Here is a 16,719-nt window from a genome sequence, read left to right on the forward strand (position 1 = left end):
GCGCAGCGGGCGGGCGGGGACGGCGCATGCGCGGTGCGGCGCGCGCCCGCCCGCCCGGCCCGGCTGGTGCGTGCGAGGGAGAAGATGGCGGCGGCGGGGGCGGCGGCGTGAGGGGCCGGGACCGCCGAGCTCCCCGGGGACGCGGGGCGCCATGGCCCTGCACGGCGCGCAGGTACCGTCCGGGCCCGCGGGCAGCCCTGCGGCACCGCGCCCGGACCCCGCCGGGCTGCCAGCGGCGGGCGGGCCCCGGGATGGGGGGGGCGGGGGGGGAGCGTGGTGGCCGGGAGTAGGCCCAGGGTGATTGTGCACGTTCATTGAATGTGCTGAGGGCGGTGGGGCGGCCTCGCTGCCCGCGGGGACGGCGGATCCGGCGCTCCCGGGGCGGAATTCCCATCCCGGAGGGGTCCGGAGTGCGGAGGGTCGGCCCCGCTCCGGTGTCGGTGTCACCACGCCGGGGCCCGGGGCGGGGGGTGTCGGTGCTGAGCCCCCGCCCGAGGGGGGCTCGGACAGAGCCCGTCGCTCCGGCTGCTCTTTTTAATTTTTTGGAGGAGAGGAGAGGCAGGAACGATTCTATAACGAGAAGGGAATAAGGAGATTTGTAAACTAATCCTCCCCCCTCCCCCCCGCCCAAACACTCGATAAACCCCGGCGCATCGGGGTGCAAAGGGCTGAGTGTTGCAAGATCGCCGTGCACGGGGATGCGTGTGCGGATTCCCTGGATCCCACTGGCTGAACCAGCCCGGAGATTTGTGCACCGAGTGGAAAAAAAACTGCAGCCGTGGTGGTTTTTCGCTGGAAGTTTACAGCTCGGTTCCTGGGCTAATCCAGCGTGTGCTTTGAGCCAGTGATTGAATGGGTTCGCTTCGCTGTTTCTTTCCCTTAAGGTTTTTTTCCTAAAGAGCTTGGAAGCAGGAATGTCAGGAAAAGCGTGTGGAGCTCTGGAGTGTTTTATTTGAAAGACTTAGAGCAACTTTGTTGTTTAGCAAATAATAAAGTTTAGAAAACTGTGGTGGCGTTAAACGTAATTTTGTTCAGGATCCGTGTCTTCTGTCATAGAAAGCACGTTTCATAAAATGTAAGTCATTTCGAACAGGGTGACGCTTTGTTGTAAGTTCTGTAGGTTTTGGGGGTTTTTTCTCAATGAAGTTAAGTTACACATCAAATGAAGACGTGTACTGGTGGCACTGGCATTTCCATTTGAAAAAGTTCGTAATTGGTGAAAACTATAGGGACATTTCTTGTCCAGCTTGATTTATTTATGTTTGAGAGAAAAACGTGAGTGCCTTTGTTAATGTGGGTGTTCTTAAGGCAGCTGCAGTGTCTGGAGTTTGTTTCGAAATTACGACTAATTTTAAAAATTTGTGTCCTAGTTTTATTTCAAAGTGAAGGAAACTCAGTTACTTTTGGACCCTTTTTTGCTGTCCCAGTGAATGATTTTTGGAGTGCGGATACTTCGGAAGGATTCAGTGTCCAACTCAAGAGTTGTTTCACTGCCTGCTTTCTCCCCCCCTCAGCCGTGCATGTGGTCAGTTTGATAAGTTTGGGGTTTAAAATGCAGATTTTTCATGATTTAGAGGAATTAAGGACGTGTCTTGGTCTGTACATAATTATGTTGGTGTACTTTAAAACAAAAAAAAAAAAAAAAAAGGCTGATGATTTAGTTTATGGTGAAGTGTTCCATAGCTGAAATTAAAACCGGGCTGTAAATTCAACTTTAGTAACAACTTGAGCATAGATTACTTTAAATCGTCCCCCTCTGTAGGTAAAGGTGAATTTTAGGTCTCGTGAGGTTGCTGCTGAAGTTACAATATATTATTTGTATTAGATAGTTAGTATAGAATGTGGAACATAGATATTTTAGAAACACATTTATAAGGTATTGTTTAGCTAATGCTTTGTTCATATTACTAAACACAACCTGGTTTGGGGTTTTTTCTTTTTCAAATTTAACCAATTTATTGAGATGATGTCTGGGATTTATGTGAGTACATCTTCCAGAACCGTGCTGTGATGCTGAATTAGGGTAACAATGTTTTGGAGCCTTTGGGATGAAAAGCTTGAAGATAAGTTCAGGGATGCAGTTTTACTTGTGTAAGGTGTTTCCTTTTTGTTTTAGGATGGTAGTGTTGCAGATCAGTAGAAAAAATAAGAAAGTTTTGATTAAAGTTGCCTGTTCTGAGTAAAAAGAAATAAGATTATTGAGTCACTATGTTCATGTCATGATGCAGAAGTAGACAGAAATGTGTTCTTCTGCCATATCTCTAATTTGGGTGTACCATCATTGAGGCATTTTTTGTCACACAGGGGAAAAAACATCTTCAAGAAAATCCTGCTGCTCCTCCAGCTAAAATGCAGAGTCAGACTTCTGCCAATGGATGGATTCATGGAATAGTGGGCAGGAATATTTCATCAGTCAGTTTGCACATTGTGACAAATGACTCCTGAAACCCCATCATATCGAATATTTCCATTGATTTTGGGTGGCCAGCTCAGCAAGCACAGAAGCGTTTGACAGCACAGTTCAGATATTGCTGGTGTTTGTACCTCTATTCCATGCCACTATTTCATAATCATCTCATGAGAGATTTAAGTGTTGCTGTCGGTCTGCTGGGTGTGTGCTGACTGTACTCACAATCTGTCCTTTTTTTAAGGTGAGCTACAAGTAAACCTGCTGTATCGCTCCATGACACTAAAGATGTTAAGCTGCTCTACTTAAAACCACTTGTCATCAAGGGCATCTAAAAATCTCTTTGAAAAAAAAAAAAAAAGGACAACTTAAAAACTATTTCCCTGTTTGGAAGGAATAAAACTCTGTAGGACCTGTATAAACAGTTGTTTTAGCCAATTTTTCTATTGTTTTTCATAGAAAGAATTAATACAGACGCCTCATTTGTAAATCCTGTGAAAACAAGTTAAGCAGAAGAAAGGATACCATAGCAGAATGAATCATTTATGCTTGTTTTGTTCTTCCACCATTACTGTGGTATCAAATGAACTCGGTGCCATTTTAAATGTACCACGTTGGCCCCAAACCCGGCTGAAGTGAAAACCAGGCGAGTTTGAGCTGAGAAAAAATGCTGAACAAGCTCCTAAGCTGCTCATCCTCACCCAGGTTGTGTCTGGCCTGGCAACCAGAAGAACTGGAACTCAGAACATGGCATGCAACCTGACTCCCTGAAACACTGCACTGCAAACTGCCTCTTTTATGGCCGGCTTGGAGGGCTGCTCCCTGGCAGGGTGTAGTTTGATGTTTCCTTAAGCCAGGACTCTTTCTAGAAGACCAAAAAAAAAAGCAACAGCCTGCAGGCATTTGTGCTGTGCTGCCTTTGCAGTGTCTTGCCTGATGTTTCTGGTGATTAGGAAATCGATGTCTTGAAAATAATGTCCAAAAAATGGTTGTTATGCAGCTGGATGAGTTTCTTGTGCACATATGTGTAACACTGGAGTGTCCTCATGGGCAGAAAGAAATGTTTGAGGATGGGGCAGTTGGATTCTGTCAGGTTTGTGGAAGCCACTGAAAATATGAGGGACACCCTCAACACAAAATAAAAGGTGGCTGTGGGAAAGGGCTGCTGGGGAGTGGAATTGGAGGGAGGTGTGTGAGTGCCCCACCTTGCTGCAGCTGCTCAGTTGCTGTCCTGTGTTTTAAAGGGCTGAAGAAGCTGAGTTTGTCTCTCCCCACTTGTTTTTCATTGCTCAGAAGGGTCTGGGCTCATCTTTTGCCCATGGAGTGAGCAGTTATTCCAGGCTTCCGTGATCTTGGGAATTCAGGCTGCAGCTGAAGCTGGGAGTTTCGGTAGCCAGAAGGGATCATTTGCCTTTCTAAAATGTGAATGGTGAATCCACACAGAGTAAAGTGGGTGAATGTGGGTTGGTTGACTTAAAAAAGGGAAGTCTGGGAAAACTGACATAGAACTTAAATTTGGAACTATATGGCAGCATGCAAATAGGCTAAAACCCACAGGTTTTGTGAATCACTGCTATTTATTCTGTGCATTCTAGACTATAGCACTGATCTGGAGACTTCTTAGAATGGATCCAGCCATTTACCTATTAATAAATCCAGTTTCTGTAGGCAGTTGCTCAGACATACTGGTCTTTTCCATTCATGTAGCTGTTAAAATACTTGTAAAGTTAAGTGGGGTTTTGTTTGTAGGTAAACTGAGCAGTCTCATTTCTGTTTAGTGATTGACACACAACGTGCTGTGTCGTACAAAACTGCCAAATCTGTTATAATAGAAGTTGCTGGCCTTGGGCCATTGGATTATAGTCATTTGTCACTCTAATGCCATTTCAGCAATGTAGATGTTCATTTCCAAAGAATTAAACATGCTGGAACTGCGGTTTTTCTTTTTGATGGAAGTGTTTTATGTGTGATCATTAAACATACCACTGGGGATTAGGGAACAAAGGGTTACGCTTCATGGTGAAAAAAGTGTGTTTGTGTACATGTGTGTGTGTTTGTATATTCAGACATTCCATAACAGAATAGTCTGATATTTTAAAATTGGGGTTCTGAAACCTATTTTTGTTTTCTGAAATTGTGCCATAGGTATTTAAGACTGTGTTTTAAGTATTTCCAATAAAGGGGCTGTGTTGATTATTTTTAAAACACTTTAAAGGATTCTGTTTTGTTAGTGCTCATGTTAATATATTCATTTATGCTTTAATAGAGTAAAACTTTGAAGTATATTAGTCTTTTCATTTTGTATTTGACTCTCTAATACCTAATTTATTTCCAGATATTCCTGATATTTTAAATATGTGTAAGAACTTTTCCTCCTTGTTTGACAGCATACGATTTATTGATCTTCATTGTATGCTACAAGGTCTGTTTTTCTTCACCTGTAGTTGTGCAGGAGGAAGATTAAATCACAGTAGCCCTAACAAAATGTTTGTGTAGGGCTTCTTTGAATCATACACCTTGTGAAAAAAAATCTGTTCTTCAAATCAAGAAAGGCTTGTTGAGATTCTGCGGTAGCCACCAATGTCAGTGCCGTAGGAAAGAAACGTGCCAGGAGCGCTTTGGGGAATTTGCTGTTTGTAGTATTGTATGTGAATTTGTGTCATGGATGGAAGCTTTAAAAGAAGCACTGTGTGTTATTTGCTTTGGAATTATAGTAGGAAAGAAAGGGATATAGATGAGCTGCCATTGAGGGTAATGTTAACACAAACTGGAAAACCACTTAAGGGAGCTGAAGTTTTTTTTGCTTTGTTAAAAAAGTAAATACCCCAAGTGAGGCTCAGCTTTGAGGTGGAAGAGAAAATGCATGGTCTGTAAGAAGCTGTAAAGAAGAGCTTGTCTCTAAAGGTTGTGTGAAAAGATGCATTTAAAAAAACATGTAAGAAAGTAGGATTTCTTCAAAGAATTTTGTGTATGAAAGACTTCTTATTTTGTTTGAACTCCACTGAGCAGACCAGCAGAAATAGTTGAGTTATTCCCTCAGTGCACTGGCCATATTTTTTCATACAACATTTAGAGTCTGCTCTAGTGATTCACAGATTTCCTGCCTCATTTTTCCCCATGAATGTTGCACACTGACAATGGATTGGCCACTGTAACTCAAAATACAGAAGTCATGTATCATTCATACAAAGAAGTGAAGGCTTCTGGTCTGAAAATGTTTTATCTTCTTGGAGTGGGATGTCTTTGTAGGTACTGTAGCAACCTGTTGAAGTAGGTAAGATACTGATAATCCCTTGAATTCTTGGTGTAAGCTTTAGACTGGATGGAGAGGGAAGTGGCAAAAGTTCAGTTAATTTGTTTAATAGTAGAGGCAGGCAATTAGATTAGTTGTATTCAAATAATGGTTTTGGACCATGTTACTTAGGGAGGGTATTCAGTTCAAAAGGAGGCTGGTTCATAGTGTGGGATGGCCTTGTCATTTTAAATGTGAGTAGATAGGGTAAAAAGGAGAGGGAAGTCAAGCAGAAAGGAAAAGAGTCATTGTCAGCACAGGTAACAGCTGAATTGCAAAAAGAATCAAATTCTCTTGAGTTCCAGTCTACTTAGTCTATCCATTAAATCTTATGGGTTCTAATAATAGCTAGCTGACCAAAGAAAGTAAGAAATAGCACTCTGTCCTTACAGCATGGAAAACCTCACTTTCTGTTCTGCTGCTGCTTTTGGGACACAAAACCAAAACCACAACTGTTTGAAAATGTCTGTGGAGCACTGTAGTTAATTGATACAAAGTTGGAAAAAGGTCAAAGACAACTTATTGAGGCAATTTCCACTTACTTAGGCAGTACTCACTTTCTTCTCAGTTAAGGGCTGTGACCATAAACCGTGACCCTTAACAAGAAGTTTAGGCTTCCACATTTCATCACACATGGTGAGAACTCCCTAACAGAACTCGAAACAACAACAACAACAACAAAATAAAAGAGTTTATGCAGTTAGTGTGCTTTCAGAGCAGACAAAAATGAGATACATAAAATTGTCATCCTGGCATTGCAAGCAGCAGAAAATGTAAGTGCAGCAGAGTCAGAAGTGTGAAAGAGGAGCAGTCATCTTTCAGAGCAGAAGAAATAAAGCTGTTAAATTTGTTCCTGTCAACAGGTTCATGGTGTCAGTCTCTTGAATTTCACCATAGTCAAGGCCTAGTTCTGAGTTGTGATGGTCACTCCTGTTGCTGTGAGTCCAGGTGGCAGATGCTGCCATGGTGTTCCAGGTGTTGCCAGAGCTGAGTTTCCTCAGTTGGAGAGGACAAAGGCAATGGATGTGTATTACACTTGGCACTTATGATTGTCACATTAAGGCTGATATGATTTTCTGATTTGATGTAATCACATTATTGAAATAGAGATTTCCCCAAGTTCTCATCAGTGTTGAGCCCTGCAGTGGTGTGGTGGGGCAGCTGTGCACATTTTTCCCTTTTGCTTTGTGCTGCTGGCAGTGGTGGGTGCCAGGGGCTCAGAGGGGTCCCTCCTGCCCAGCAGCAGTGCTCCAGTGGGGCTGAGCTGTTTAGCCTGTGTGTTTTCATGGTAGTGTGACTCCATAATTGGTCTGAATTCCTCCTGGATTTTTATAGTTAGGAAAGAGATGAGCTAAGAGCTAAGGTGGTTTTTAGCCATTTGGTATGCAAACCAGTTTTTAGTGTATGTGCTCTAAATTTATTTGTTTTGTGACAGCTTGAAATAAAAAAACCCTTATAAAATTAGTGAACAACTGCTTATTGGCAGGTCTGAGTGTCCAGCACTTCCAGTGTGTTTACTGAGTAGCCAGCAATATTTGTTAATGGCGGACGTCTCCAATGTGAAACTTAAATCAGTTTGGATTTTCTAGTTCAGTTTGTGTTTTCTGCCTTATTTGCAAAACAACCATTTTGAACAATAGTGTAATCCTTTGCTTTACGGAGTGTCATTGTGATTTGCAAGATCTCTTAATTAGATTTGGGACCAAAGGAGGAAATGAACAGACCCATGGAATGTTCTTCCAAAAACTGCCTACGTTGGTGTTGTATGGAAGTGGAAAGTCTCACAGGTTTAGGGTGTGCAGAAGTGTGAGGGTTGAGGGTGTGGTTTCATCACTGTTACTCAACCTTGTCTGCATTTTGGGCCAGATGACAATTTGGTGGTACTTCTGTGAGGTCTCCAAAGCCATGGATGGATGAGGGAGAGGAGAGCACAGGGTGCTGGAGTTGCAGATGAGCTGGTGGATCTGTGGGTGAGAGCAGGGACACTGCAGACAGAGCTGCTCCTGCCTCTGTCCCTGCACTGAGGCAGCTGAAGAGCCAGAGCAGAGCTGCCTGTGCTCCTGCTGGTGTCGATATTCCCATTCTGAGGTTCTGAGCAGGCCAAGGAAGTGGTGACTCAACTCCTGCCTGTGTGGAGGGTACACGAGCTGTGAGTGTGCTCTGCTCTCTGAGCACTGGGGGCTTTATCAGTTTGTCAGAATATTCTGGTGTAACCGCTTTTTTACCTTCAGAAAACAAAAGAATTTCAGTATCTTTGAGACTGTAAATGTATTGGGAAATACCTGGAGTGCTGTTTTGTGCATTCTGTTCATATGTGCGAAAGAATTCTGAGTGCTGACAGAAGATGTTCTACAAGCAAAGACATAAAGTAGCAGCATTATTAGTGGTAGTCTTTTGAAATGAGCTACTTAACATTGACAGTTTTAAGACTTTTTTTTCTTGCTGTATACCTACTGCCATAGTCATACCCAATTTTTAATGCTGTCACTTAAAAATATGAGTGTTTAGTATGCTTACTGTTTGGGCTTTGGTGGCAGCAGTGTATTAATCTGTGCATTTGTTTTAACAGCTATGTTGCATCTACATAAAATTGTTTTGCAGATACTTAAGCTCTAAAACTGTCTCGGGAGGCGGTGGCATATGTGTGGTGTCCCAATTTTCAATTTACTTGCAAACCCCTTCAAAATACAAAGTTGCTGTCACAGGCTTTGCCAGATCCTTGCAGGTTTCCACCTGCCACGTGTTGGGCTGATAGAGGAGGTGGATAGCTGAGAATGTCCTGGGAATCAGAACATGGGATGGTGTCCTCATGGGACATCCCACATCCATATGTGTCTCCTGGTGGAGTCCTGCAAGGGGCTGGAGTTCCTTCAAGAGAAAACACAGCAAGAACCTAGTGAGAGGTAGTACTCAAACTTCAGCTGATACAGAACTTAAAATATTGGAGACTTTATTCTGTAGTGGTAGTTGTGTTTCATTTCTGTGATCCCCATGAGTAATTTACCAATCATTGTGTTTTTCACATATTCTCTGGCTTATTTTTGGCTGTTTCTCTATGAGATAACCCATTTTTGGCAGGTCACAACTTGCAGAGGGGAAAGTCTTATTCTTCCTTGTTCCTGGCCACTTGTATATTCTGCTTGACACTGGTTCCTCACTTCTTCAACACTCCTTCCACCAGGGAAAAAGTAAATAAAAGGTCATCTGGATCATTTTTTCTCAATTTGACAGTAATCACCTCGCTGATCATTCAGCCTGTGGAGAAGAGATGAGATTGTCAGTCTGGCAAAATGTTCTAAGCATTCAGCTTTTCAAAAATTTAGGATTGAGATGTTATGTTAGGCCATCAAAAGAGGCATATGAGTCCTGGGCAGGTGGGCTTAGCTGCTTTCCAAAAGTGTTAATCTGTGTTCCTTGTCAGGATGGAGTCCAGATAGCTAATTTTTGCCTCACCTAATCTTAGCTATCCTAAATTCTGCCCTGAGTAATTGCTTGTGAAAAGCATTGTGTGGGTGACTCGTTTGCTGAGGTGCTGTTAGAGAAAGTTAAGTTTTCCACAGTGTTTAGCTGCAGTAATTCAGAGGCTATGCATTCTTTTCCCACTTTTCTTTATACTCCACTGTATTTTCCAGCTTGCTTGACAAATAGGAACAGCAATCTCCTCACTGGCCAGGTTAGAATGGTTCTTTTGGATGGGTTTGTATTGATCATTTGAGGTATTTGTCCTCTGTGAAGAAGAGAGTAGTGGAAATAAGTAAAGAAAATACCAAACATACACAAACTAGTGGGAATCTAATGAAGATACAAGCAGTCTGAATTTTGCAGCTTTGCTTTTGATTGCTGTATTTTAGAAACCTAATTTTAATGTAATTTCCATATTTAAAATAATAGGGTGCCATCCTGAATATTGGCTGCTGTATCTGCAAGGTTGGCACCTTCACCTGCATGGAGAGGGCACTCACTGTCCAAGCACCCGCAGCAGCTCACAAAACAGGGACTGTGAGATACAATCTGCTGGAATGGAATTAAAGAGATTCCTCACAACAGTAGAAGGACTAAGTGACTCCCGAATTTTGGGTGATAGTTCAGCTTTTGGAAGGGAGAGTGGTCTGGGAGGCGCAAAACCCATTCTCAATTTCTTTTTTTCTCTTTTGCTGTTTGTACCAATAATTTCAGCTCCTCTGTCAGCTCTTCATCTAACTCTTGTTCCTCATATTTGGCCTCTTCAAGCCAATTATAATATTTCTGAACTACTTACAACATGCCCATATTTAATCTGTTTCATTCTTAAAAGTCAGATGCTTCCTTTTTTTTTTTTTTTACTCCTAGAGCTCTACTTCTGACTTCTTTTTAATAACCTCACCCAAATCTAGATCTGTTGGTTTTACTTCTTTAAACCACAGATTTGAAGGATAAAAGCAGCCTGTGAGGTAAACTCAGATATAGTAAGACGAGAAGAAAGGCTTTGCTGTGGCAGGGCAGTGCCAAGCAGCTCTGCAGTCTCTGAGCTGGAGCATTGCAGGAAAGCTGGGCTTTGTTCCGGCAGCCCAGAGCATCCTGCCTGGCCAGGGGAGGGATGTGCTGGCTCCTGGGTACTGCAGACTCTGGGGATGGCAGGGAAGATGCTTGTGCTGGTTTTCCACCTTGAGGAACTGAGAGAAGCTTGTGGAAAACAATTCTTCAGGATTTTAGCTGCTGGAGTATCTGCTAAATAAAGATTTTGTAAACCACAGAAAAAGGTGGATTTATGGAATGTGCCTGGAACTTGGCTGGACAGCTGTGAGGTGTTCCAAGGCAAATTGCTATTTAATGTGGCCCAAGCAGTGTTTTCCAGATGCAGAACTGATTTTACCACTGTGTTCTTAGAACTTCATCCCACTGAAGGTGTCTGGCACTGAAGGTTGCAGCTCTAATGATTTTAGTTTGGCAGAGAAAAAAAAAAAGGCCAGCACTAAGGGTTTTCTGCTGGGAAGTATTAGATAAAATTACTAAGGGCTTGTTTTGCCTGCTCCACCTGTAATAAAAGAGTAGTTAAACTGGCTGTGTTCTTGAGGAACTTCATGTTCCAGCTTCTCTCTCCTCAGAGCTTATCATGCAGTGGTAAATCAGAATAATGCAAGTCTTAATTATTTTTGTTCTTCATTATAGGGAGAGTTTCCAATTTGCACATAGACTCAATAGCTAGTTGAGTGCAAGAGGAGCCTGCAGAGCTTGAAGTAAATGTGTTTGCTGAGTTATGAGCATCCAGCCTTGAGCTGGTGTTTCCAAACTTTTAGAGGGTGTGAAGAGATAGAGCTTTGGCCAGAGGTTTTTTACCAACCACTGTGCTTGAATTCAGAACTCAGGAAGAAACAGTCTCTCTCTTTGGGAAGTATTTCTTTTTCATTTGATATTTGTGAGGACTGCCAGCTTGGAGATTATGATAGGAAAGTATTTTTGTTTGGCTTGTATTTAGATTTAACATAGCAAGAAAACAGATAGGAAAATGTTACTACTTTATCACAGGCAGATGTTCTGTGGGTTTGTAGTGGTGGTGGAAAGGTGTCAGAAATTCCTTCTTTTGCTCTCCAAAGAGCCAAGAGTTGATGTAATCACCTCTCACAATTCAGTTACCTCCCTTGCTCTTGCCTGGAATGCACTTTGCAGGTATTCCTGCTGTAGTCCCCAAATGCCTGCTCTTCATGTGTGTTCCTACCTCGAGTGCCAGGGGAAGGTGCAGGGAAGATGTTTTCTCATCAAGAACACTGGATGGTGTGCCACAGGATGCAAATTAAAGGTTGTATATAGAATGTAGATACAGTTCTCATGTCAGGGGCCATTGCTTTATGGTCATGTACGAGTGCTACAGATGAGTTGCCCTCCTTATGCTGCTATTATTTACAAATAAGATCGTGCCTGTTTTGGTGGGCTTTTCCTTTGTTGTTTTGTGGAACACAAAAATACCAGCTGAGGCCAATCTGAAATGTGAAGCAGCAGAGGTTTTCTGCTGGTGCTGTCCTGGACATGGGAAGATAAGGAGTCTTTGTGGAACAGCTCACTCAGAAATGCAGTGGTGTCTGTGTGACCTGGGTTGGTTTTTATTCTTCCACTCCCTTTTTCTCCCCCCTGCTCACTACATGGACCATTTTATAGACAACTTCCTTGGGCTGGATGCACTTTGTGGCAGCTGCTGTTTGAAATAGAGGAGTGCCAACAGGCACCTCATTATTTGAAATAGAATGAGGAGCATACATAAACAGAACTTGTTTGGGTGTAAGAAATTGGCTCGTCTTTTGGCTGGATTTTCTATGGTTGTTGTTCAGTTTGTTGCTTTGATTTGAAATATGTTATATAATTGATAAAAAGAGTACAGCCTGCTCTGCTTTTGTGAATATTTGAGTTACAATATTCAGGATAAACTGGTGAGTGCTCCCTTAATTACATCAGGCTCTAAGGGGTCATTTGGTCATGAAACCTGTCCTTCCAGTAATGTGACAGTCACAACTGTGCTTCCCTACTAGCCAGAGATCTGCCTTTTCCTCTGACCAGAAAATGACTTTTTGGGGATGATAAATATTTTTTTTTTAATGAAGGAATAAAACCCGTCCGATTAATTTATGTGAAACATACAGAAAATCTGTAACTTTCTTCAGCTGTAAGAATTCTATAATAACATCCAAAAAACCCTGAATTGGGGAGAAAAAATGAAAGGTTTGATCATGCACTATATTTTTGAGCCTTTGATAGCTTAAATGGTGGGCAGGCGGAGTTGCACTGACTCATGGGCTTAGGTGACCTACATTTACCTAGCTCTGATCTTTCTCCAGGCACTATGGAGACGTGTTAATGTTCTAGTTTTGAGCTGCAGGCTAATGATAAAGGGCTGGCAGCTTCACTGTGAATTTGCTTGTGATTTGTTGCATTTTTAGCTTTTAAAAGTTTTAATATGCAACTGCTCCACCTTCAAGTGTGGCTTCATTTGCATACGTTTGTTTTTATAAAAGTTGACTTAATTTTTTCGTAAAGAAGGTATATTGACATATGCTTTGCCTAAAATATTATTTAGACTGTGGTACAGCTATAAATACATGGCCAGTGGTTTTCATAGCTCCTGGTTATGGGATGCTGATTGCAAATTCAAGATCGATAAAAAGCCCAAGCAGCAAACCTGTTTTTCAGTTTCACAATTTTGTCAGTGCTTTTTTAAGCATTTCAGGAATAAGTTTCCTGAGATTTGTTAGTTTGTAAAACCTTGTCTGCAGTTAAGTAATCATCTGTGTAGTAAGACTTGATGAATTCCAGCTCAGAGGAAAGGACAACCTGTGGGAATGCTGCTTTTTCCTACATTTTCCATAAAAAACCTTGAGAAACTGGGAGAGAAGTAAAGGGTGAGGAAGCAATGCCTTGTTTGCTGTGGGGATGACTAATGGGAGAGTATTTTCTCTGCTAATAAAACCCAAGTGCAGTCATATGCATGTGCTCTTTTTTCCTTGCCAGAAAACACACTTCTGTCTGAATGCTTCCTTTTCCTGCTCTGCTGCAGCCTATCCCAGAGCTGTAAGAGTAAGTCCACTTTGTAGGAGTAACTTGGTGGGCAAGATCATATATATAATACATATATAAGTATAGCTTAGTGGATACATCAACTATTTCATCATTTCAGTTCAAATGTGAACTAGTTTGACTTGTTTGGCCTTCTGCTTAGACATTTAGAGGTGGCAAGGAATAATCCAGCAGTAAAAGCTGTATTTTTAACTCCTTTATAGAAAAGCAGTTGAAGTGGGAGTATTTGCAGCTTAAACTAGTTTGACTGAAGATCTGAAGCTCTTGGGTGGTAGATGAAAGCCACGTTAATGCTTTCTGAAAGCCAAAGTTGACACTTCATTTCCCTGGCTTTCTTGTAGCACAGGTGATCCCAGGATGATGATGCAGCAGCAGTGCTATTTCTACCTATTTTTCTAGGACAAGCAGCTGTGGAACACGTACTCACCCTCCTTTTATTCCTCCAGGACAGCCTTCCTGCTGCTAGACAGGAACACCAGTGGAGATTTCATTACAGGCAGTGGGGTGTAACATTAGCATTCCTTTTTAAAGTGCTTAGGGGGACCACAGCAAAAACCAGTCAGCATGGGCAGAGCTTGCAGGTCAGGTATTTGAACCCTTTGGGGTCTTTCCCCCCCCATTGGAATTATTTATGTTGCTGCTGCTTTTATCTGCATAGTTAAGACGTTGCCTAGTGATCAGAGCTATTACACAGAAATATGAGTACTTTTACTTTCATTCCTGAGTGCTAGAAAACAAATCTTCTTGGATAGATTTGTTTGGTTAATTAATTTTATGTAATTTGTGTTAAAATCTAGCTGCAGATAATATCTTGAAGATGTAAAGGGGATGTTATTGATGAAATGATTTGTTCCAAGTGCTGTAGAATCTCCTGGAGTGCAGCTGGATGTTACACTGCTGTAATCTCATTGGAGAGATTAAGTTAGAAACTGATTCCAGTTTTGTTGTGACTGGAAACACCAGCGACTGACAATCAGCAGGATTTGGGATTTGCTCTAAGGAAGGTGTTTAACATGAGTATTTTTCTGAAGAGAATTAGTGTTGGGAGGCAGGGATTCAATACAGGGAACTTGATTCCTTGCAGCACATCAGACTGAACATGGAAATTGGTGCCAGAGGCTCAGGAGTGAGCTGGAAACACTGTTCCAGCTTTAATAGTCTCATTCATTCAATATTCCTAACTTGTATTATAGAAAAAATATATTTCAAAAATGCTACACTTTTAAGAATATTCTCATCTGCAGAGTATTTGTGTAATTTTAAAATTTTAACTTGGAGAGGAGAGTCAAGATGCAGCTAATTTTTTATCCTCTTCAGTCACATAGGAGGCATTTCATAACTACAGTTTTAATTGGTTGTTTGCTTATTTTTAAGCATTTAGTTGTGTAGTTTTTTTTAATAGTCCCAAGAGTATGACAGTATTTTGCATTCAATGCCCAAACTTTATTGCAAAAAAATCTTGATAGGTGCAAATAAGGCAAATGAATTAAATATGAAGTACTAGAACACCCATGTCACCAGCAGCTTCATGAGATAAATGCCATTTTAGAATTGCATAAAGTATGTTTAATTTTGCAGTTTTTTCTTTAATTAATGTGCTTGTTGTTGTTAGTGTCAGTATCTGAAGGGAAAGATTTTCGTTATGTCATCTCTAAAACGACCTCATTTTCAGGTTTATTCAAGTATTGTTAGTTTTATTTTCATCCTTGGTCTCGTACATGGGACATCTGCAAGAAGACATTCACATTTGAAAACTCGCAGAAGTTCAGAACTTGTGTATGTTGAAACCAGTGTTTAAAAAGCATGGTGGAAAGCAGCCCTTGGTAATAATTGTCTCTTTAAAGTGATTGGTTATGGAACCTCAGTATGGAAGATACTGGATGGAAAATACATAAATACTTGATTGTGCAGTGTAAGCAAAGCATTTTATTACGTTGGTGTATGTTTGCTCACATGAGTTAAATCATGGGAAGTTTAGTGTGGTTTTTAACACTGTACATCTCTTGTAAATGGTCGGACTTGGTTACTGCTGGGAGTTGCAGAATGGAATAGATCCATCAATGTGTTTTGGGTTTGGAGGTGTTTATCCATCCCAGAGGAGAAGTTTGGTAGCCTTGATGAGGGAGTGGAAAGGTAGCAGAGGTAGAGCTGTCCTTTGTGTATCATCTCCTCTTAGCAAGAATTCCATGGAGCCTCATTCTTCCCGCATGCCCCTGCCTCCCCCCTACGAGGTTATTATTATTTCCCATCTGGGTTTTTTTATACAGTTGCAAGTGGAAGGTCACTGGGATCTGTTTGATACTGTTCTGACACTGCTTTTAAGGTGTGACAGAAATGAAGCTCTGCAGGCTGAGGCATCCTAAGGGACCCTTGAGCACACTCAGTGCAGGGTCAGTGGTGGCTCTGCAGAGTTCAGTCATCCAGGGAGAGTGAGCAGTGAAATATGTGCTCCCAAAAACGCCAGAGATTCCTTCCCAGGAGCCAGGACAGACAGACAGCTCTGTCAGAGGCTGTGCAGAGGGTTTGAAAGGAGAGGGAAGGCAGATGGGACTGAATTAAGCCTCTTAGGGATTAGGTATCTTTAAAAGTAAGTCTGGGGATATCATTACAGTTGGAAATTTTCAGAACTTTCTCCCAGCGTTCTCTTTAGATTTTCTTCCACATTCAGTCTTGGTTGGAGACTGGATGTCCTAAGCCTTATCCATGTGCTCCTGTGAGTGAACACTGACACCATTGACTACCGTTTAACGTGATTTTCAAGCAGTTGCATTTTTGTCTGAGGCTATAAATCAAAATCAGTTTTTGAAATCAGCAATTGAATGTTAAATAGTGTTAGAGAATCTGTTTTTTTTTTTTTGGTCTTAAAGTAAAATCTTTGTAGAGCTATTAATTAAACCTTAGCTTTTCACAGGTAATATTTTTAAATATTTTGGGTTTATATGTTGCCAGATCCCCTGAGTTTGTGTTACTGATGGAATAGGCCTGGCTGTTGCTGCTTGGGCCAGGTGAGCTCTGTGCTCACGTGCAGTGCCCGCCCTTCTCTCAGGGCTGTGCAGTTGTTGGTGCAGGTGAAAGGCTGTCGCTGCCTTGGCACAGCAGTGATGGAGCAGGACAAGCAGCTTATCTCCAGCACAGCACAATCTCTCACCTGCTCCAGGGCTGACCCTGAGCTGTCTGTGCCTGACTCCCACTTTTCCTCAGAGCTCGTGAAGTCTGTCTGTTATCCCCAATCCAGACCTTGAAGTGTTGTGACGTACAGGATCAGAGGTTGAGACAGCGTGGGGCAAGTTAGCTGGGCATTAAAGCCATCAGCTCCATGGAGTTGTAATGGGTGTGTGTTTCTTACACACTTGAAAATATTAAAATTGGAATTGAAATCAGCTGAAACGAGTTTGGCCAAACTTTTAACACGTGCTGATGTATCTCTGTCATGTGTTAAAATGTTATTTATTGAGTGGGGGAGAAATTAATGCTGATC

The 16,719-nt window shown here is 41.9% G+C and overlaps 1 protein-coding gene across 1 annotated transcript in view; it reads left to right on the forward strand.

Annotated features, from left to right (window-relative positions):
* The first annotated feature begins 16 nt into the window (after positions 1 to 16).
* Positions 17 to 16,719, forward strand: part of USP10 (ubiquitin specific peptidase 10) — a 47,310-nt gene continuing 30,607 nt past the window's right edge. Inside the window, exon 1 of the mRNA XM_068203145.1 lies at positions 17 to 172. Coding sequence (XP_068059246.1) covers positions 152 to 172 — 21 coding nt within the window. The 5' untranslated portion in view covers positions 17 to 151. The remainder of the gene's footprint in view (positions 173 to 16,719) is intronic.

The sequence above is a fragment of the Anomalospiza imberbis genome, chromosome 12 (assembly GCF_031753505.1).
Source record: "Anomalospiza imberbis isolate Cuckoo-Finch-1a 21T00152 chromosome 12, ASM3175350v1, whole genome shotgun sequence".
Classification (NCBI taxonomy): Eukaryota; Metazoa; Chordata; class Aves; order Passeriformes; family Viduidae; genus Anomalospiza; species Anomalospiza imberbis.